The sequence below is a fragment of the Phalacrocorax carbo genome, chromosome 6, assembly GCF_963921805.1.
Source record: "Phalacrocorax carbo chromosome 6, bPhaCar2.1, whole genome shotgun sequence".
Lineage (NCBI taxonomy): Eukaryota > Metazoa > Chordata > Aves > Suliformes > Phalacrocoracidae > Phalacrocorax > Phalacrocorax carbo.
Window position 1 is genome coordinate 55429244 of NC_087518.1, and position 23466 is coordinate 55452709.

Genomic DNA, 23466 nt, shown 5'->3' on the forward strand with positions numbered 1-23466 from the left:
ATTTAGGCCCCACACTGGCACTCTGAACAGTGTCAAATCTGTCCTGAACAGAAGTCTGTGGTGCATGTAACCTATTAACAAAAACGTCAACATCATTTCCTGTAAAGGAGACACCCCTCACAAAACAGCGTCTTCCCAAAAACCAGTCAGGCTCAAGTGGGTGGTGAACAGATGGAGGAGGTATTCACTTATTTGGTACAAGATGTTGCGAACTCCAAGATTTAGAAGGTCCAGGAAACTTTCAGATGTACAGTGACAGACTGATCACGTGGTTAAATATCTGACTCTCAAAAGGTGAAGGGGATTTAGTAAAACAGTGAAGTATGGAAGCATGGTGTAGAACTTCAATTTTTTGGTCCTGCGTAACAAACTATTTGTAAATAGTCTGATTAGACATGATGAAGGAAAAAAGCATAAATGAACAAAATGCTTGCAATAGCACAAAGGAGCTGTGTAACAAAGAGAAATGTTTCATTGGCAGAACATCTATAGCTGCCTAATAATGACAACCTCAGTGAAATATGTCATTTGCATGTTGTTTAAGCTCTTTTGTGATGGGATTAGTCTGCGTGCATAGGTCTTGCGCTAATTCCATGCACATATGCACCCAATGTGAGCACAGTGCTGCCCTCTCTGTCAGGAATCTTTATGAATACAGGTGTCTAACATGCTAAAACCACACCTGTGGTTTCTTCCTCCCAAAGAGTAGCAAATTATAACCTAAGGATGGTTATCTTGTTTAGTGAGTACAGGAGCTAAACCCAGGTATTGGTCTGCCCACGCTTGTGGAACAGGTCTGGATTTTCAGACGTTCCCTTAGCAGCGTTAGCCTACTGTCCTACTTCTCTGTGGAAAGGGACCTGGGGGTCCTGGTGGACAGAAAGCTCAACACGAGTGAACAGTGCACTGCTGCGGCCCAGAAGGCCAACAGGATGCTGGGTTGCATCAAAAAGGGCATCGCCAGCAGAGAGAAAGAAGTCATCATCCCGCGCTACTCAGCGCTTGTCAGGCCACACCTGGAGCACTGTGTGCAGTTCTGGTCCCCGCTGTACAAAAAGGATGTGGACAGGCTGGAAGGGGTCCAGAGAAGGGCCACCAAGATGATCAGAGGCCTGGGAAGCTGTCATATGAGGATAGGCTGGGAGAACTGGGTTTGTTCAGCCTTGAGAAAAGGAGGCTCAGAGGGGATCTCATCACCGTGTACCAGTACTTAAGGGGTAGTTACAGAGAAGATGGAGACTCCCTTTTTCCACGGAGTCCCATGGAGAGGACAAGGGGGAACGGACACAAGTTGCTCTTGGGGAGATTCCAATTGGACACCAGAGGGAAATGTTTTCATACTGAGGACAGTCACCATTGGAATAATCTCCCCAGGGAAGTGGTTGACTCGGCCACATTGGACACCTTCAAGAGTTGTCCGGACAGGGTGCTGGGCCATCTTGTCTAGACTGCGCTCTTCCTAGAAAGGTTGGACTAGATGATCCCTGAGGTCCCTTCCAACCTGTGATTCTGTGATTCTCAAGCAGCCTTTTCCTTATATCTCACCTGATTAAGGCTTTTCCACACAAATGGCCATTAGCTGTGATCTTATACATCCATTTGAACCAACTAAGTCCCTAATTCTCATAAAGGATCAACCATAAATTTCTTTGTAATGTTACATTGACTAACAGCAATTTATCTCCCTGTGTAGAACAGAACAGTTCCACCCCATATAGATTCTCTCACTAGTCCAAAAGGCATGTACTAAGAACCATGATGCCAATGGGCAGCATTTTCTTTCACTTCAGCACCTGGAGCTAAAGAAAACTAAGGACTGAACCTTGCATCTTAGAGCAAGCTGCACACTGGAGGTACTCTGGAAAAACTTTCTTGCTGTTTTTACTGTGTTGATACTGCCAATGTGCCAAAGGGGAAAATGTCCCAGTTAATTGTTCTTCATTTGCAAACATGGCCTCAATCATCCATTTAAGGAAAGAGACAAGGCATTGCACAAGAGCTGGAACTTCATGAAACCTACATCCCCATTTTCCAAGTTAATTTCCCTAGTTTGCCCCCATCTTTCTGTTTAATTTACATCATTTACTTTAACGTAACCAATTATCTAGGTGTGACAGAACAAGATGTTATGAAAAAGCATATTCAAAACAAGATACACAGACCCTCTGGTAACCATCAAAACACATTTAAAGAAATTATGTAAAGTGATGTAACATAAAGCAGTCACAACTCCTCCCACAGAAAAGTCTTTTTTTCTTAGAAGTCTTGGGAGACTAAATTTCATTTTCGCGTGTATTGATTTCATCAGTTTACTCCCAGCTTGCTTCTAAATGCCTCCTGTACCTCTGTTATAATGCCAGAATATTAGACACTAAAAATACCATCAGTTTCATTTTACTACATCATATTGAATAATTCTTAAGAAAATATACCTGTCAGACATTAACATTGTGAAATCTAGTACATTGCCCAGGTATTTTCTTCTCGTGTTTTAGAACCTCCCAGTAAGTATAGTGAAGGCGACTGAGTTTCTGGTCTGTATTTCACAAAGCTGCAGAAGGTACCTTTGAGACAGATTCCTTACTTGCATAAATATTCTCCACCTTGAGCTCACTTCTCCTTTGCCCATCTCATTGGAATATAAAACATACTTCTTTCAAATCAACAAAAGCTTACACATTTGGCAGTCCTCAGCTGCAATGTCATTGTCAAAGTTAATCCATTTTTATAAACTTCCCTTCTAAGAATAAGTATCTGATTGCTTGAAGGGACTGAGGTTAAAAGCAGTTTTAAACAAAAAAGGCGGCAAATCATTTCCAGTGCAAGCAAAGATGAAGGGCCCACTAGTGCTTCAGGAATTGTATGTCTCCTATGTTGTAAAAGATGTCCTCACAAGAAGAGCAAAGAAATCCACATTTCTGACTGTGCAGTTTTTGCTGATAACGACCTGGCATATCGACTCGTATCGCCCTGACTTTACACATGTGCCCTTGGTTTTACATGACTGTCAGTCAAATAAAGGAAGAACCACCCTTTATTGCAGGCTTTCTGAAATAGTGCTTCAAGGAGAAAATTCTGACTAGACTGAAAAGAAAGTACAAAACAAAAAAAAACCAAAACCAGAAAGAGACAGGTAAATTAAATCAGGTGGCCAAAAGGACCTTAGGAAGGGCAACTGAGGAATGTAGTGCAGGCATCCCCTCAAAGAGCAGATTTATTGCTCTCCCTGTGGCAATTCCTTGCCATAGTTTTGGGGAATGACCTATGGGGAAGAGTTGAAACAGACACCTTAGCCAGACTTGTGTGAAAGACCTGCAGCTCGCTTGCAACAATGGGCTGAGTCTGGTGACTTCTTTCTACACTTGTGGCATCATAGATTAAAGAACGTAATTCTAGCAACACACCCCCCACCAGTTCCAACTGTCCCAAAGATTCCTGCTGAGAAAATGAGATCTCTGTTGCAGCAACAGTGTGAATTTTTGGCCCTGTTATCCACCTGTGTATGTATCTACCTATCCCTCCTCCATCCTAGCAGCTCTCCTTCTGTATCAGCATTTTCTACAAGCCCTCACTAAGACTCTCCAGTTTTGGGCAAAAGGCTACAGCTGCCATACGCACACATTAGAAAAGACCTGTGTGCACATATGTTGGGATTACAGCACGCTTTTCTGTAACAAAAAAGAAATAAGAGATCGTTTTAAGCAAAGGACTATTCAGCAGAACAGCTGTAGATCAAACAAAAAACTGACACAATTTCAGCCAATGAAGTTGGTTGCTCTGCTGACTCCTGTCAATGGCACAAGAAATAATTCTCCTAAATTATACATCTGTGCTGCCATCTGACATGGTTTGAGAAGAATTTTTATTAAATTATAGCCTCCTACCTTTCCAAGTTCTTCAGTCTGTCATGTCTAATTCAGCTTTAGAAAGCTGTGTGGGCACATATTCCATTTAATAGCTGAATTTACCTTGGATAGTCACATATATTTCCATCATATGACATCACATTAAATGGACATGTTTTCTCTGTCCAGTATGAAAGCACAAGCATTTAATGCAATATTTAACAAAATACAATTTGAAAGACTGAGGATCATACTGCTGAGTTTACAAAAAGTAATTTGAGATGAGGATCTGAAATTGTTCTTCTGTTCTTCTATAACAACCTACCAACCTTTTCCAATTATAATATTTACCATCTATGCAGCATTTTAAGTTACTTTCTTTTATGGTCTATAAAAACAGATTGTGAAACTGAGACACACAGAGATTAAATGCCTGGAACTGATATGCTAATCCATATAATGAGTCGGTGACTGAGGCAGAGAAAGACCCAAAATACTGCTTTAGGGGCACTAAAGTATTAATAATAGATATAATTTCCGCTACATTAAGGAAAATAAATATTATACTGGGAAGATTACTTTGACTGACATATGACATACAGATATGACTGAAATACTACCGCATGTCAGGTTTTAAACAGATTAAAAACTCTTTAGATGTCATGCGCGACAGTAGCTCCTAGACAGCAGATGAAGGAAGACAGAATAAACGAATATAATTAGTCCTTTGCAAGACTAAACCAGTTAGTTGAACGCTGTAACAATGTCCACAACCTTTGTTTGGCAGGTCTACTTTTTATTCAGCATGATCTGTTGTAATACGGTGGGTCAAAGACCCAAATAACCAAGTGCAATATCACTAATATGCCTGGTCCGAAACTGCTGGCTGGTTTATCCCTTATCAATCAAGTCTGCTGAATCAATACACTTCTAAGAACATTTGCTAAAAATCAGGTATGTAAGCACTAATCATTTATTTGTTTGCTTTTCTTTGGGCAGACTAATTTTTTAAGAAAGTGTTTTTGAAATTATATTCCAGGATAATTATGCTTGTCTAAATGTGGAGCAACGTAACTTCTTGCAATGCAATTAATTTGTATATATGTTAGTATTAATAGCCAGTATTTTGGCATCTCAAGTCACTGCCAGCTACTGCTAAACACCAGTAGAAACACTGCTATGCGTCTACTTCAGACGATCTTCACAAAACAAAATATGTGTCACTTACTTTTCGCTGCTTTACAGAATCCAGTTTTACCAACCAATAGGATGCCACTTTTGTTTTATGATACTTCCAGTTATCCATAATCTGTAGTCATCGTGAAACACAAGATAAAAGAATACACATAAAAACAGCTGAAAACTGACACTTCGTTCATGAGCATTCCTAATGCTAAAAAGCGTGAGCATCTAAAAGACCTCTGTGAAAAGAACTTTTCTCTAAAAGAAATAGAAAAATATTTGCAGATTTATGGGGGGGAATGTTTGCAAAGACATGGGCAATCTTTCAGTTTAATCCTACCCTCTCTTCCACCTGATTCTGACAGCCGTACACTGCAAAGCAGGTACAAACTTGTCTTGACTGACTCAGCTCAGATTCCTTGAACACAGCAATGAGTTCAATAATGCATAACTGTTAATCTATTTAAATAGTGAGGTTTCTGCTGCATAAAGGACATTAGACATACCTTGAAAACATCCTTTCTATAAACAATCATAAATGAAGTGCAATACTCTCTTTTTGTGATGTCTAAGTGCTACCAAAATAGGTTGAGCTGTGAACATACATTTTTATTTTTATTTTGTTATTTTATCTTTCTATTCTATTCCAGACCTATGGCAAGTTCTGCCTCACTGACAACTAATATACCATTACTTGTTTCCTTCCATGATGAAATATTGTTTCCCATCAGAAACTGCTGAAGGTCAGGCAAATTTATACAAGAATTCTGCAATAAGGAAGTGCATTTATAACCATGCTAACGTTGTATGAGAAAGCACCACCAGATGGAGCACGTACACACATACGCTCCCATACATGCTTAAATGCACATACGCTCTCACATGTCTGAAGGAGAAAATTTAATGAAGCAGTTTATTTCTGATTCTAAGATGACAAACTACATATGCTAGTTATGAATGCTATCTTCCAGAATCATCCAGATCAACCATCATTACAGGACGATTCCCTCCCACTGTGATGCAGTTGTGCAGATTACTGGACACATAATCAACATTTCCAAAGCTCACAGAGCAAAGGACATTTCTGACCAGCTAATGAATTAGATTAATTTTTAACACACCGCGGACTGTGCCTACTACATCAGGATACTGGTGTTAATTTAAATTACTAGATCTCTCCATATCTCTACTAGACTGAGAAAAGAACTATTTTTTTTCTTTTCCAATCTGATGTTAGTTTCTTTGCACTAGATATTTAAAAGGGATCTAGATACCACGTAGTTTCTGCTTATATATCTGAATATTCGGTGCTGCTTTTTAATTGCCTTTTGGATCGGGCACTGTTTCACAAGTCTTTGATACCAAATGATGAAGCTCAGGACAACGTCAGGTGTAAGAAAGGGTAAGCTTGTACACCAAAGAGCCAAAAAGAGTGTGACTGGTGTTCTTCACAACTAGCAAACTTCCAGTTTGCCTTGCAGGATACCATTCTGAGTTCTGCAGTATGCCTATTCAAGGGTAAGCTAAACATGTCAGATTCTGTACTAACAATATCAGATGAAATATAAACTGTTAATGAACTGTAACATTCTTCTTAACTTTAAAGTTAGAACTTTCTCCACAATGAAAAACTGAATCTCCCTAACCTTCCTGATTGTTTCTCATATATTTTATAAAGACATAGGAGTGTTTTCAGTACTGCTCTTTCAAGTATGCAAAGCTCCAACCTTTGAAATCTTTTGAATTATGCTGAGTTACGGAAGTTTTAAGGCCACAGGAGCTCATGAATCATAAATTGAGCTTTCTACTTTCCTTCATTTTAGTGGCCTAAACAGTGCCTAGACTGTAATTCTTCTTATTTATAGATACTTACATCTTCTATAATTAATTCTGATTCTTCATCTGTTTTACCTGGGAACTTCATTCTCATGTCATTGATAATGAGAAGAGTCTCTTTTGTCAAAGCAACTTCTTGCTCTTTTGTTTTCTGTTGCAGCAAAGACTCGCCCTAAAAACCAATACGAAGCAGAGGAAAAACGTCAGGCATGTCATTAGCTCACATTACAAAGATGTTTCCTTGACAAAAATAAATTCTAAATAGGGTGACATAAAACACGTTATTGAAGTGGACAGACATAATATCTAATACATAACTAATATACACACACATATACCTCATGGACATCACCGTTACTTATAGCTGTCAAGAAATTAAAGAAAAAGTTCAAATGTACGTTTGTTTGAAACAGAATAAACAAATATATATTTGAGATTTATGATGTCCACACCATTTAAAATATAAATTTGAAATTTAGATAACAGACTTTGAATTTAAATTCAACATACTGAAAAGAAATTATTAGTCATAAAAAACTTCCTTTCAGTTCGTCACTACAACAATTTAACAGAAGCTGCCAATTACATGTCATTGTGCCAAGAATTCAGGAAGCACTGAAACGTAAGGACATTTTGCCCCTGTTCCGGTCAGCGGGCGTTCTGATGGTATCTTCAATTGTGCAAGATTCTGTTTAAAATATCAGTGCTTTTTATACCAACACCAGCACAAACCGCTACAGTGTTTACTAAATAAGGCGATCTCTGGAGAGGTCTGGGATTTTCTTTAAATCTTAGAGACTAGTTAGGAGTATTTCTGATCCACTTTCTTTACTTTTGCATACTTTTGCATTTGCAAGATTAAGTGGGCTTAATTTTATGCTTTTTCAAGAGTGAAATGCAAAATATTTAGGCATTTCTAAGTCTTTGTATTTTGTAAGAACTACAATAGTTAAGGATATTTCAGCTTAAGTGATAAATATTATTAAGCATAACCAAATATTTTGCTATATGATATATAATAACATGGCTGAAATAAGAGAGCAAATATTTCCAAATCCACTTGTGTTTATAACTGCTATAACCACGTCTGTAAGTCCCAACTGTAAATGGCTTACTCTAAACTTATTTTTCATACCTTTACTGAATTAGGATCTCAGCAGCCTCCAAAAATGGCGATATACTGCTTTTTTCTTACCCAAAGGATAGATAAACTAAAACTTTATCACGTATAAATGGTTTCTTCTTAGTAAGTTACAGTTTATCAATTTTAATTTTATTCTAGCAGTAATATATAGTATATTATTCTTAGTTGCAAAAATAATTATGAACAGAGTTCCATTCACAATAGAGTGCTAAATTATGAGTAGCTCTTATCCATTCTGTAAGTAATTTTATTCACATTATTTTAAGAAGTGTGACCTAAGCTCTAACACCCAATATAATTGTTCTGCATATCAAGATTATTTCTATGGTGGAGCTTTCTCAATGAAAAAGAGAGTACAGTTTCTTACTAACGTTAATTTAAGCAAGTAGCCCATTTTTAATGTCAGATGGTAAGAGACTGTTTTTAATCTTTCAGTAATTTGTATTTGATATAGAGTTAATGTGAACAGAAAATCTATATTAGCCCTGTCTCATTAAACTCTCAGAGTACATCTTGATGATAAAAGGGTACTTTTTAAACTTGAGATGGCTAATGTGATAAAAAATACCTTTAACACATTGTGGTGAAGACACAATCTTATTGTATTTCCAATTCTATTAGCTGACTTTAAAGATGGAAAACCACGTTAAGGATTATTTCACAAGATGTCAGCACACAATTTTAAGAGGACCCTTTTTCATCAGTTAGACAAAGCCTCACAGGCAAAACAGACAATGAGCTTTCTACCGGGCAAAAATGATGATTAGAGATAGTAAATACTATGAAGCAGTTAATTAGCATTAAAAAAGGATTTCTCACAATCAAAGCTCACCTCAATAGAGAAAGGCTGCAAATATGGGGTAAAAGTGCCAATTTGTTTTGCCTCATCTCCAGATGAATTATTTGGGTAACGAAATGTACAGGCCAGGCACCAAAACGTGAATGGAAATGCACTGGCACCAACACCCAGTGCAATCCTGAATGAGGTTGGGAACCAATCCCAGCAAACACTGCCCAGGGATAAGTGGATACGCAGTCCACCGTGCAAACGCAACAGAAGAAATGCCTGGGTTGTGAAGGAGATACCAAAGAGGGTGACAGTCTGGTCACAACAGGAAGAAGGGTGTGGTTCAGAAGTAGATTGTGAAATTACAGCTAGCCACACAAATTCTAAACAGCTGAAGTGTTTAATCTGATCTATTTATTCTATTAATTATTTAGTTAGACCACCTGAGTCTCAATGCTTGTCTGCCTCAGGGACAGGCTTCAAAATGAAAGAAGTTTTATCTTCACTTAAAAAAAAAAAAAAAAAAAAGAGATGGCTTCTGAGACAGTTATTGCAGTGGCAAATCCCAAAGATGACAAGAGCTATCTATAAATTTAAAATTGTTCACTTTGGAAGTAAAGCTCCACTGCAGTGGTATAAGAATTTAGTACAGTAAGTTGAAAATTAATTACACCTTCTTCTACAATGGACACCCGTACAAAGTCTTACTAGCATTTTATTCTGGTAAAATGTATTTACCCTTGGATTATAGACTGATTTTGAAATATTGATATATTTTTTCTTACTGTAAAGAATTCAGAACCAGCAGTCCCCAAACAAATCACAGAAACTTTTTAGCAGGGGTAAAATTCTTTCTATCTTCAAACACCTGTTTAGGAGAGCCGGTTTCCCAGTCACAAAAACTCTAAGATTTCCACTCTCACAAAACATGACACCTGTATTGCTGCACCAGAGACTCTCTCTCACCGCAAGTCCACTGCAAGTCATATGCAGGTCTAGAAACCTTATAGTCCTGACTTACTGTCGAAATAGCACTGACTGTAGTACCTCAGGTTTTCCAACAATGTAAAAATTAGTAATGTATTTTTTGAGTTTTAGATAAATAGAACACATTTTTAATGCAACTGCTGTGTTAACTCACCCCTGAAGAATTCGTACTTCCCATGCCGGGTGTCTGAGAGACTCTGGCTGAAGAAGGGCTGCGATTTAAAGAATGAGACCTATTCACTGAGGATGCACGCTGGATTTGCAGAGATGCTTTGGCTGAAAAGGGACGTTGCTCAGCTGCTTGTGACTGCATAGTCAATACTGATATTGAACGAGGGCAGCTTACAGAACGCCTTATTGGACCTGTGGATGATGTCGGGGATGAACATGATGGAGATTTTATATTTTTAATTGAAGGTTTCCAGTTCATTCTACCTGTGGACAAATTAAATGAATGATGCAATTACTTATTATTCTTTTAACACCCATGTTTCGTTCTTTGTAACTAACAACACACAACCAACATGTGTGCACATATGTTATACTATAATGTATGTTGACTAAGAACTATATACGTAGCAGCCAGTCACGTCAGATCCTCTAATAATACACAATTTACATACTCTGTAAGAATATTTATTTCTTCCTAGTAGTCAGCTTTAATCAGGTAGACTCCAGTCCTCTATAAGATTCATCAGATTTATGACAGAGTGTATATGCCCTATAGGTCAAAAAGTATGTGGCTACTATGTGTGGCTTCCTGACTGTAAGAATATGGAAGCAGGAGAGAAAGTCTGGTTCATGGATCCCAAGTTTGCAGATCCGGTCTCCCTCATCTCCTCCTGCATAGCTGTACAGTTTTTAAATTCAGTCTTCTGCTAATAAAGGGTGCTGCTATGAAAAATAAAATTTTAGAAGCAGCGTTACATGAGTGCAGTTACACAATGAAATTCTTTGAGACAATAGACTGCTGAAACAAAAAATAACACGCTATATCTACCATGTTCAACAGAACACACACTAATGCTCTGCAGCAAGCAAGAAAACAATCACAAAACACAAATCTGTGGAGGGATCTCATCTGGAAGACATTACCTTCTATACATCCCCAGATACATTTCTTTATCCTTTCTGTACTCCAGCAAATTTAAGCATGATAAGACTACCTTTTACAGAGAAAAAAAACAACAATCTGCTCAAAAAAAAAACCTCTAAGAGCAAAGAGTAACATTCACACCATTTCCAAGCGTAGCCCAGCTGTATTTTTCTCTTTAGGTAGAGAATATTCATTTTTACCTTTTTTTAATTTTTTTTTTCATTAATTTAGAAAATATTTTAAAGAATATTTTAAAGAATATTTTAAAGAAAATATTTTAAATCAAACCAGTGCTTAACCCTGAGTTACAAATGTTGATACATTCTAAAATACTGAAGCATTTTATATAATTCAGTGTGAATGCCAGACTTACTTGGAAAAGTGATCATTTAACCTACCTGATCGTTCCAAAGATTTGTATTTATTTTCTTCACGATCATATGAAACTTTTTTCTCCTTTTTTTCATTGTGATCTTCCTTTTCAGTTTCTTCTCCCGATTCTGACATACTGCTACCACTATCACAGCTACTATCACTATTGTAGTTCTTAAATTTTCTCAGGGGCTGTGCACTTTCTGGCATGGAACACAAGGGCTAAAGCAAAAAAAAAGAAAAAATGCCCAAGAAATTAAATTCCTTCATAATCCCAAAAGAACACTTTACTATCACCCCAGGTCCCTGATTCAGCCAGGTTCATTTGTACATATTTAAACCCGCCTAAATTTGATTGGAAGTTTATTCTTAAATAAACGCTTGAATATTTCATTAAATTCACTACACAGCAAACCTAATCTTTCTCACATGAAGAGCAGCATACCATAGTAAGGGGAAAAAAATAATTTTATTTCAAGTATGACTTACACTCCCGGACATATTGAGTTATAGTTTGAAATCATAAATCAAGTGATATAGAATACCATTTACCATCAGTTTCAATCCATCACTGATAATTGCAATAACTGAATCTATAGTTTAACAATGATCAATGTGAAGTAAAGAAATACATCAGGGGACTTTGGCTAGTACACTTCTGAATGAGAAAGTGATTAATCCACATCCCGCAGCAAGCGGAAACCAGAAGAATATAGCAAGCTATGCTAGGTGTATTTGGTGTCCCATATGCACGTGGGATTCAGTGTCATTAGGTAATTAATTTTGTGCTATTACCAAGGATACTGCAAGACAAAAAGCAGAAAGTAGGAAACAGAGAAACTGATGCAAGAACATAAACTACACAGGAAAATTATTCTTCTTCCATCTACCATCAGGCAGACAAGAAAAATGCAATATCCTCCATTATATCTATTATCCTAAGAAGGCTCATGTGGTCCCTTTTTTTTCCTATGCCTTTTCTTTTTTTCCAGTAACTCTCATCTATAAGAAGCTACGGTGATGGCTTCATCTTCCTACTCCGCCAACGGACCGCAATTAAAACTCAGATTTAAAAAAATTGATATGATGATTTCTGAACATATTTTGGGTCACAGTGAAATAGAAGAACTCTCGGGATGAATTTAAATTGTCCTATTATCTTAGCATAACGTAATGCACCAAAATTTGTTGTGAAGGACAATAGAACAAAGCCCCAGAGATACTGTTCCTGCAAGATACACTTTATAACTAAATATATTCTACCTGAACTTCTATTCCAGCCAAGGAAGGAAAGAAATTTCTGCCACTAACTTAAAAACAACAGTATGTTTATGCAAGCCCAAGTTGTTAGACCATATAAGGAAGAGTTGAAGAAGTATATCCCATTGAGGAGACTCCTGGAATTGTTCAGATTACACAAAGAATATTTCGATATCTACCTGCCAAAAGGACTGATTAAGGTGCCTCAACACTTACTGCCTCTCAAAAACAGCTGTCCTAATCATGAAATGCTGTGTATCACAGAGACAGATTGATCAGACATTCCTGATGAGGTATACAAGGTATAATAAACATTTTTTAATCAAAACTCACAGGGGCTTTAAGGTAAATCTCTTTCCCACTTATCATATGCATGTTCCGCAGGCATTCTACACTAAACAGTAAGAACATCCTGACCAAGACTTCACATCAGTTAATGAAGAATAAAAAAAAGAAAGGTCGATGAAAGTACAAAATGCAATAGTGAAAAGTAATAGCTAAATCTGGTTTTAAACTGACCTCTTAAAATAAATGATATTTGATTGCTTAGCGGTTCTAATCACCTTGATTTTCCCCTTATGCTAACCTAATTTTTCTTTGATTAAACTCATCTGATTTTATATCAGAATAATAAAAATAAAATTAATTGCTCATTTCCTCTAAAAATCAGTTATTTTATTTCCTTAGTTCTTTTTCCTGCACAAACAGGTGCAATGCAATAAACACGAGTGAACCTTTCAGTGTGTAAGGATAAGGTGCCCTCTAGAGGCTACAAATAAGCCAGACATTTCCAGAATGTATTTCTCAATCTAAGCAGAATTCAGCAGTATTTTAATTGCAGGCAAAAATGCCTTCGTTCTGGGAAATTCTTGACTTGTTTTCTACTCTGAGCTCTTAATCACATTCAAATAAAAATAAGGCTGAAAATCCTAGCAGATGCGGAATAGCTGTTACATGCACAGCTTATTTATACACACACATCCCTCTATCCCTCAGATATATATGTGTGTGTGTGTGTGCATATATATATATGTTTCTATATATGGAGGAGGATGAGGAGGAAAACACCTCTCCTAACTATTCCAGCTGTTCTGTATAGAGTTTTCCGAGCCCTGATTGTTCCTTTTTGCAAGGAAGAGGATGTGCCCACGGCAGACTTCCTAACAGTAGCTTCTGTCAGCAGGCCAGCCGCTGACTTTTAAGGGAGGACACGACTTTATGACCTTCCAAAAGAACCTTTCATGTTGGGTAACAAGACATGAAACATACTGCTCCTTTGGGTTTGTTCTGTCTATCAGACCTTGCATAGGTGGTTCTTTTTTATACACTAATGGATCTTTATTTGTAGGGTTTTATGATTACAGGAAGATGAGTTTTACAGCCTTCCAATTTCATCGATTTTATGGAAAAAAAAAAAGTGGGAATTTTGATTATACACGATTTTTTCTTTCTCCTGTAAGTACTAACAATGTTGTACTGGTAGTGCAGCTTGTAAACTGCGGAATCCATTTGGCTGCTACAAAAGAAGACCATGTCATATATTGTCACTCAAATTGACCAAACTTCATCTTAAATCTAATTAAAAGAGGTTTCTCAATTTGGGGTCAGTCCCTATTAAATGTTTATGGCCTCCAGCCTGGGAACGGCTTGTGTGCAACCAGTGTAGAGATGGTATAGATCAAGTCAGCCAGACAAATGCTCTCTGAGGGCTGCTGGGTGAAGGCAGGAAAAACATGACTGAAGTATTGAACTTGAACTAAGTGACCCTATGGTAAAGAACTGAAAAGAAAACCTCAAGGGAAAGAATCCCTGAAGAATGTGGGTTGAGTGTGTTGTCAGAGTAGACTGGTTTTTTTTTCCTCTTCTTTAAATGAATCCACCATTAAAGTACTAGCTCCCAAAATCACCATATTTTTAATGAGGTTCCTTCAAATCCAACTTAATACCAGATTGGGTATGGAGATCCTCTTTCCAAATATGCACGCCTGCAATAAGATGTAGCTCTTTGGATTCTGCACATACATAAAGTACCCCTGCAAGCTCAGGACAATTGTCAGCATTCATTTTGTACAGAAATTCCTAGATTTGTACACCACGTTCTCAGAAACATAAAATGCTGTAAAAAAATTTACATGCATCCATGAGCAAATCCATTAGAACCCAGGAATACAAATGTAGGCTCTTCTAAGCAGACTTAACCTAAAACGTTTGCAGGATATAAGAAACATACTTATTTTAGCCAAGCCCAAACTATTTATCTTTACTGGCTTACAGAGATATGCAGTATATTTAAGGCAAACACTTGCATGAACTATGCACACAACCAGAAAGCATTAAGCTAAAAATAATATACATTCACTTTAGAAGCAGATTTTGGATACAAAACAGGCTCCAAGATATACTGTACAACCCTTTTAGCAAGTAAGCAAGATACATCATAATCACAATTAATCCTCTGAGCTTCCATAGTGCCTCTTATCCCATGATCTCAAAATTCCTTAGTGGCACTAATTGATTAAAGATTAAAGCATTCTTCTGAGACAGGCTATGGATGTAAAAAATCATTTCACACACTGAAATCAAGCAATCTTGTACAACAGTTGTTGCCACGCACAATTCCTCAAAACACCTTAGAGAAGCAAAGAAGGATCTCATATCCAGTTAAAATTTTAATGGGATTTAGTTGGGCTAATGGTAGTTATGCTTCTCTTCGTACTTAAAAAAAAAAAAAAAACAAAACCAAAACAGGCTAATGGCAGTCTGAGGAAGAAAGCTTCCACTAGGATCAGCTAACTAAATTCCTCACTTAAAATTCTCAGATCACTTCTCTACAGAGTGAAATAAAAAATTGGTATCTAAAAGTCAAATACCTTAGGTCCTCGCTGCCTGGTGCATTTTCCCATCAGTTTTTCATCATCTATTTCACACTGCTCCAGAAGATCCAAAATGTCCTCCTCCTAGAAACGGGAATTTCACTACAATTAATTCAGGACATATCTTACCCTTCCAGAGTTCAAGCACCAACTGGTAGGAATTTGAAATTACTTCGATTACTAATTCCTGAAATAAGACTATGAATCTCTCCATAGGAGGATATAAAAGTATTTCTTCTGATGCAGGCATCTCTGCTTGCAATCAGCATGAAACTGAAAGTTAAAATCAAGTCTTAACATTTATTAAAGATAAAAGGCTGAAGAAAGGGTTGAACAAAGATTCCTGTAAAACTGCTGGATGATGTCAGCTACAAAGATGGGAAATTATTTCTCAGATTTCAAATTAAATCACGGTAGTTGGTTATTTTAAAGGTAGCCATTTTCCTACTGTTTATCTCTGACTACGTAAGTAGGCAATCAGGCAGAGTTTTTGGGTGCCTTAAACTAGTGGAGCTGGTTTTATATCTCTCAGTGCAGTCCATACAAATGGATGAATAGGCTGGGAGCATTACTGGAGGAAGAAGGAGGCAATTACCAGCTCAAAAGCAGTTTCTGCCAACCTCTGGTTTGCCCAGGGGTAAGGCTGAGGATCAGGGAAATGGTAAAGTAGCTTAAAGCCATCTAGCCTGTCTCCACCCTGGGTCCACTGCAGTTCATCTAGATTCAAGGATCTGGCCCACAAGCTGCACAAAGAATAATAATGAAATGATGGAAACATTATCAAATGCTATTTATTAGCCATCGCACATGATTATCGTGAAACTAATCCACAAGATCATGAATTCCAATGTAAATAACTCCTAAAGCCAATACTTCTTGTGTTTCAGTACCTTCATTCTTTTTAAAGGGTTATTCATTTCCCGCTGAAGTGAAGCTGCTCTCCCAGCAAGAAATGTCTGGAAAGCAGTGGCTAACAAACTCTCATACTTTTCAAGTAATGTCTTATCATCAGGAGGGTAAATTCGCCTAAAACAGGGGGGGGAAAAATTGAGTTAAAGATAGAAGCCAAGCTACTTATCACCCTAGGAACAAAAGTAATGCAGCTAATTCACAGTCTCTTCTATAATGCATATGCATCCCATCTATAAGAATTACATAATATCATATCATAAAACATATACTCTGAACATCGCTCTTTAAATCTAATTTTAACTCAGTGAACACATTCATGTGTAAACCAGCAATTAGCCAGTCAAAAGAAATACCATGCAGGTCATTCCAGAGATATATCAAAACTCAGTTTTGTGGTACTCTGAAATTTCAGTGGGTGTGAATGATGCATTCAGGTGTGAATGACGCATGAAATATTAACAAAATATTGCATGTAAAATTCAGAGCCGCAAAACAATTTGTATTAGCAATAAAAGGACACAAAACAGTGAAAAACAGAACAATTACTTTGAGTTAATGGGCATGATGTAAATTAAAGATTGAATTTCTACTGCACTTGAACACTAAATCCTGCAAAATAATGAACAGGAAGAAATAGAACCTATAAGAAAAAAAAATTGTGGTACATGGATGTAGCAGGGTGACTCTGATTTTCCATCAGAGCAGCTATGCCATTATTATCTAAAATCACAGGTAAGGAGATTATGACAGTATGAGAAGCAGGACTTGGTGATTTATTCACGTTCATTGAGCAACAATGGGCTTTGAAGAAAACCACTACAATCCATTTGTCATGAATGCCTGAAACACACCCAGAAATGGTGAAGGAGGAAGACTAATTTGTATTGTATTGTAAGGAGTAATCCATAGCTAATTCCGCCCGTGCTGTGTGAAGCATAGGGATCATTTATACGTTGATGGGCATTATGTGACTTTTATGTTTTTGTGGATCTTTTGTGAACTTTTTAAAAGGTTCTTTCTCCTTCTTCCTTTTCAGTCTTTTCCTCCTTGAAAAAGTACCTTTCATTATGGTTTTGTTGCAATGAAAAAAGGGTAGTTATGATCCCATTAGACTCAGGGCAATTCTAAAGCAAACTGAAGGTGGTGCCAGTTTGCATAAAATACCCATAGGAGCTCTAATCTAGTTGCAGTTGACACTTTTTAATGGTGTTGATTCTACTGCTGAAAAAAGTGCCACAGAACAATACTTCAAAGAAAGGATATTCATTTTAATAAATGTAGAAATACACTGCAGCTAAAGGCCATTTCAAATGCATATACATCCTTTTCAGTTCCTCACGAATTCATGCTTGAAAGCCTGGCCCCTACTTTGGCCCCCCAGGACTCCGACTGGAATCAGTGGGCTAGTTGTCCTTGCAGACAGACACTTGACTAAGCCAATTGCTGAACTTGACATCCAAAACCTGCTGAGGTTGACTGAGGTTTCTCTGGATTTTTATTCAGAAAGCAATATTAATCCATGCAGCAATACTAGCACCCAAAACATCCATGATTCTATGGCAATGCCTGACAGAAGCTAGCTCTGCTCTGCAGGAGAACATCACAGATAAAACTCCTCTGCATCTCTAGCCAAGATTCCTTCACTTCCCAAGCTCTGCTGATTCTTCAGCCTTTTTACAAACACATGGTAAGCAGAACAGCTTTGTGTTTTCTTCCCTTCTACATGTGCACACTCCTCACAAAATACTTCACTTTTTCCTGAAGAAAAAAAAAATATTTTTGTATTTTTGACTTACATTACCAAAAAAAGCTAAATAAAGAGCACATTTGGCTCATTTTCAGTCAAGAAGTGAATAAGCAACCTAAAATGTGATCGGTTAAGAAGTTAGACTTTAAAGTTATCAAGAAAGCAAAATGTATTACATCATCATCATATTTCTCTTTCTTAAAGTTCAAGTAGCATGAAAATAACTGCTTCATTGTGGGGATTTTTGATGTACTAGTTCAGGTCCACATATGTAAGGAAAGGATGTAATTAAAACTGGGAGTGTTACAAAGAAAGACTTTTTGTCGGCAAAATGTTAATTCATCAAAAATGAAAATTTCACAGAAATATCTGTCTGTTTAACTAAGAACTTTACTGGGAATTATAGAACATCTGCCCAAAAAAACCAGACACGAAGAACAGCAGTAAAGGCATTCTGACTAATTCAGAATAAAAGATGTGAACCCAGACCTCCCGCATCCTGGATGAATGTTAAAAGGAGTAGGCAAATGCTCCCATCATCTCTTCCTAGCTGTACTCCACTCCCTTTCATCAAATAGTCAAAGGCCTTGCTTTTACTTTTCATTGAAGCAAATGTCAAGAAATAATAGTAATAACATCATAAAACAAAATTCTTGTTTTCTGGCCAATGCCTATTATAACCAACAAGCTAAAACTTCCTTTTGGATGAATTTTACCAAGGCATCTGAAGATACTTACGTTTAAGTCTGCAAAGATCCAAAACCAAAGTGCAGGAATATGAGTAGAGTATTTCAAATGCCATTCTAACAAAAATGATGGAAGCCACATAGATAACATTCAGATTTGATTTTTATAAGGTAATACTGAAGTTTGATTTTTTTATGGGGGAATACTCACACCCCTGTGTTGTCGCCCCCTAGAGATAAGAATCATCGTATGTGGTTATAGAACAGGTCCATAATGACAGTCATGGTTCTTGGTACACTGAACGTGAACATGTGAACAATCGTGTTTTTCTAGCAGATGTCTTGCACAAATACTAGTGTGGTTGATGTCACATAAATTCCTAAGTACATGCAAAAATATGGAATCAAAAAAAGGACTATCTGAAAAAAGAAACCTTTACTACCTGGTGTACATGTATATATTTTCTATAAATGCCTACACATTTTTGGCAGAAAATTATAATCTACCATAAATATTTGTTTCCATTATTCCTAAAGAATGCCTTGAATACTTGCTACTAATACAAATATAGCTACCTGTAGTTCCCCATGTGTCTATTTTCATGCTCCTCTTTGGAGATCTGTTTACGTACTTGTGCAAGTCTTTCCTTCTACAAATCAAGAAAACAGGACAATTAAAGAGGGCATAAGCCATGGGCAAGAAACAGCACATTTTTTTCCTTCCTACCAGTTCTTCTTTCCTCCTTTCCAGTGTGTGACGCTGCTTCTCCCAGTCTGAGGAACCTGGTAACAGTTTTTTCATTGAACCTTGACCATACAGTCTTTTTTGAGCTTCAGCCTTCTGTTGAGCTAAATTTCTCCTTTTATCACTTGTCCTGGAACAGAGATAATATTAAGATATGTTAATCCAATGCAGCTGAGATGAGATCTCAGCACTTTCATCTCAAGTATATCATCTGTATTTTTCAGTCATGTGCAGTTTATGATATAAAATTAGAATGAAAACACTCATTAAGAGTTTTTTTTAAATATTAACTTTTACGGCTACAATATTTTCACACTTTAAGGTGTGCTGTAATGACTCTGTACTACAATTTAATGTACAAACATGGTTGTATCTAATTTCCTGAAGTGCAGATTTTCTCCAATATATCCTAACTACAAAGCTTTCCTGTAGAGAGGGGTATGGTTTTTGACCATATGTGAAACTATCGCCAAAGCAAATTTCCTGTGTGGCCCCATGCCCATGATTGTATTCATATCCCCACTCTGAGACCTGTTTGAAAAAATCATTAAAAAGTATGGAAGTTACTATTACAATTCACTTTTTTCAAGCACATGAGCAAGAAGAATAATTAAATTGGGGTTAATTTCAATAGCAAATCTGACAGCAAGGGAAATATTTACATTTTGAAAATACAAAGGTGGAAAAAAGGTCTTCCTTTTCCCCATGTCAGTCAAATTAAAAAAAAGAATAAAAATCAAAGCAACACAAAGAGAGCCAGACTGAAGAAAAGAGAAGTTTACCGTATGTTGAGAAGCTTTAATGCATTTAGCAGAACACCTTTTTTTACATCATAGTCTATTTTTTGATCAGTTCCAAAGCTTGGGGCACGATTAATCTGAAAAAACGAGACACAGAACACTCAGGAATGTTCACCCTCACTGGGAACACATCTATTGTAACAGCCTTTGGAGAAACCATTCTTTCAAATATAGCAGAGGTTAAGAGAACACATGTTGAGAAGCTCATTTCTGTCTGTATTTTTAAAAAAAAACAGAGCACTGAGTATCACAGATACTGGGATCCAGGGAATGTACCTTTCAGCCACCAAGTTATCCAAACACTGACAATGAACTCCACTCAAGTACTGGCACCGTAAATCCAGTCTAATCTGTTCTTGGTTGCTGCAATCAGAAAATTTGCCATGCAAAGTGCTGTTAAACACGTTATAACAGACTATGTGCCGTGCTATGGTAGTCTAGCACAGGAAGAGTTAAACTCTTTCCTAGCTCCCAGTCTGAAAGCAACTTTGAATACTTCTCTAAAAAGTAACAACTATATAAGGACACAAAGAGGCTCTGATTCAAGGTCTTCTCAAGTATATTTAAATAACTATTCAGATACACTCTACAGCAACACCTAGAGATCTAAGTTATTAAATCAGTACATAGTGTGAAAACATAAAATAATTAACAGTCTCAGTAACAAAAAGCCTATAAGCTAAGTACAAGATAAGAGATGAAAAATGTTACCGTAAATATAGAGGAGCAAGGGAGACGCCACTGCGAATCAGTGAGACTAAATCACACGCTTAACAGCCAGGAGTCACAACCAGCCACCACATAAGCACTGCCAAGCTTTGGAGCCCCTGCAGCAGAATGTAGCTTTTGGAAAGCTTTGAGGCGGGATAATGAAGTAGCTGCATTAACATGTCTAGGAACACCTTCCAGGCCAGTATAAAACTTTATACATGAGCAATGGGTGCTAATGAAAGGTGGGGATCTCACCTGGCCAGTGATGAGCAGTGCTGGTTACAGAAGGGACAGGTGCTAAAGAGCCTCAGAAGTGAAAACTAATACCTAGTGCCCCATGCAAATAAGAGGTGGGATACGGAGACAGTATGTTCAGAGCAGAGGACAAAAGCAGTTCATTAAAATTGTGTTTTAACACTCCTAATACATTAGAGCACTGTAGAACTTCTGCAGCTGTGGGACAAAATTATTCTGGCTGGTGAGCCACCAGCTGCCCTGTTGCTGAGTCCCAGCTGCCCCATCGCTTCTGCTTATAGCCGAAGGGTACCTTTTGGCTTTGAGAGTCAGCTTGTTTGCTGGTTTTGCAGGCAGGCTGGCAAAGTGAGCAATGAGATCTGATGTTGAAAGAAAAATCATGAAAATTCAGCAGAAATAGTGAAAAAGTGCATACATATTCTTTTTTGGAAAACTTTCATCCAAATATTTAATTGACCAACCTCCTTAGACTGACCCAGTCGTCTCCTATCGCATCACACAGGCTAATTTTTTTTTCTCTACTGTGATAGTACAAACAGTTATTGACCTTCATTTTTTTTTAAATGTGAATGTCCCACTTTCAGCTAAGCAAACGTGAACCTTCAGAGAAACAAATACAAAGACTAAAACCCAGTTCTCCAACATTTAATTAAAGAGTACTGGCAGTTGACAAGACCAGACACGTCGCATCTCATTTCCAACATGAAGCTTAAACAAAACACTTTCACTAGAGCTGCATTGATTAAATACAGTTGGTAACTGAAATAAGTTGGGATTACTCTGATTTTGAGATATCATATTGACTAATACAGGAAGGATTTACGTATGTTTAAAAACATATGCATCAAGATCCAATATGGAGCCTTTTGCTTCCGTCCAGCAAATACCCAAGTACACAAAAAGCTCACTGGACTGAAAACAGAGGCACAAAATGAGGCCCCAGCTCTTTATTAAGGAGAAGTGGTAGGTATTGAACAAAACGGTGTTCTGTACCGTGTAGTGAAATTTTTACTCTATATGAACATGCAGCAACTAACAATATTCTACTTTGAAATAATGTTTTTGCAGGCAATAAAAGCAGATTAACAGACAGGAATATACTACTTCAAACTTCCAACAAATTAATTTCTAATTTTTTATATACACTGAATCCTTAAATCCAGTGAGACTAATTCTGAACATGTAAAATGCTATGTTGGTCCAATACTGAGAGATGCACAGACACATGCTTACATGGCATTGAAGCATCCAACTTGAGAGCATACAGAAGTGCACACTTGTATGCATATCTGGTTTGGGTACTTCCTACATTTACAACTATATGAAGTATAATATTGGGCATAAATTCTTCATTAATAAAAATGCTATAAATACATGTTACTTATATGAGCACCAGTGAGAATTAACAGTATGAAAAGTGTAAAATAATTTAAATGACAGGCTCTCTCCTACCTGGTGAATTTTGCCAAAAATCTACATCTGGCACTTTTGAACAAACAAAACCATACTGACTGTGTTTATTAAGCAGACAAGTAAAGTGGTGGTAGGAAAGACGTAAGAAGGCTTTTGCAATGCTATTATGAAGCAAAATGCTATTATGAGATATTACACAATCATTCCACGCTAAGATTTCTGTCATTTTAATGCAGTCACTTAAGAAGCTGAAAAGCTACGGCAGCCATAGTTAAAACTGGAGCACTGCTCTATCACCTCCGTCCTCCATTTTTTGACACACCATTCATGACTAATATTTGAGACCCCAATCCTACTGTGACCTCCATCCTGACGAATAACCAGAAGGGCAGTAAAAACAGCAATCCAGTTCTGGATATCCATCGCAAACTTGGCTTGGTGCAATATGTTTCAGGTAGCAGTAGATGCAGGTCCAGTACAAATAAAATCTGAGCAACTGGGTACATCAGAAAGTTAACTCACAGAAAGCAGGTGTGAATGTAAAGTTCATTAGCTGTTCCATACTGTCTACGTGTATACTTCAGCTGCCTCTTGATTCAGTGTCACTATGTGCACGGATGCTTCAGTAACAAACTTTTCTCTTTACCCTCTTTGGTTATGCATCTCCCTTCTCACAAGAGAAACTTCAAGAGGCTGTCTTGACAGCTGACCTTAAATGTCAGCTATAAAGTTTACTTATCACTAAGTGAGATGGAGTTATGGGAGGTATAAAAAAAGGAATATCTTCATCCAGCATTGCTACCCAAAACTTCATA

General features: G+C 37.2%; 1 protein-coding gene and 1 long non-coding RNA gene across 6 annotated transcripts in view; one reads left to right on the top strand and one right to left on the bottom strand.

Annotated features, from left to right (window-relative positions):
• The window catches only part of TTLL7 (tubulin tyrosine ligase like 7), an 80954-nt gene that overhangs the window by 16692 nt on the left and 40796 nt on the right, over window positions 1-23466 (bottom strand). For all 5 annotated transcript variants that reach the window (XR_010373468.1, XM_064455404.1, XM_064455403.1 and 2 more), the window contains 9 exons: window positions 20255-20349; window positions 19455-19602; window positions 19304-19377; window positions 16273-16408; window positions 15380-15466; window positions 11272-11471; window positions 9936-10212; window positions 6901-7035; window positions 5074-5154 (listed from right to left, as the gene is read on the bottom strand). Coding sequence is in view for 4 of the 5 variants with exons in the window: in XM_064455404.1 (XP_064311474.1) it covers window positions 5074-5154; window positions 6901-7035; window positions 9936-10212; window positions 11272-11471; window positions 15380-15466; window positions 16273-16408; window positions 19304-19377; window positions 19455-19602; window positions 20255-20349 (1233 nt within the window). In the remaining variant the exon portion in view is untranslated. The remainder of the gene's footprint in view (window positions 1-5073; window positions 5155-6900; window positions 7036-9935; window positions 10213-11271; window positions 11472-15379; window positions 15467-16272; window positions 16409-19303; window positions 19378-19454; window positions 19603-20254; window positions 20350-23466) is intronic.
• Window positions 5881-10406, top strand: LOC135313963 (uncharacterized). Its single transcript, XR_010373469.1, has 3 exons — window positions 5881-6429; window positions 6509-6545; window positions 7024-10406. It is a non-coding gene; the product is annotated as an uncharacterized LOC135313963 (long non-coding RNA).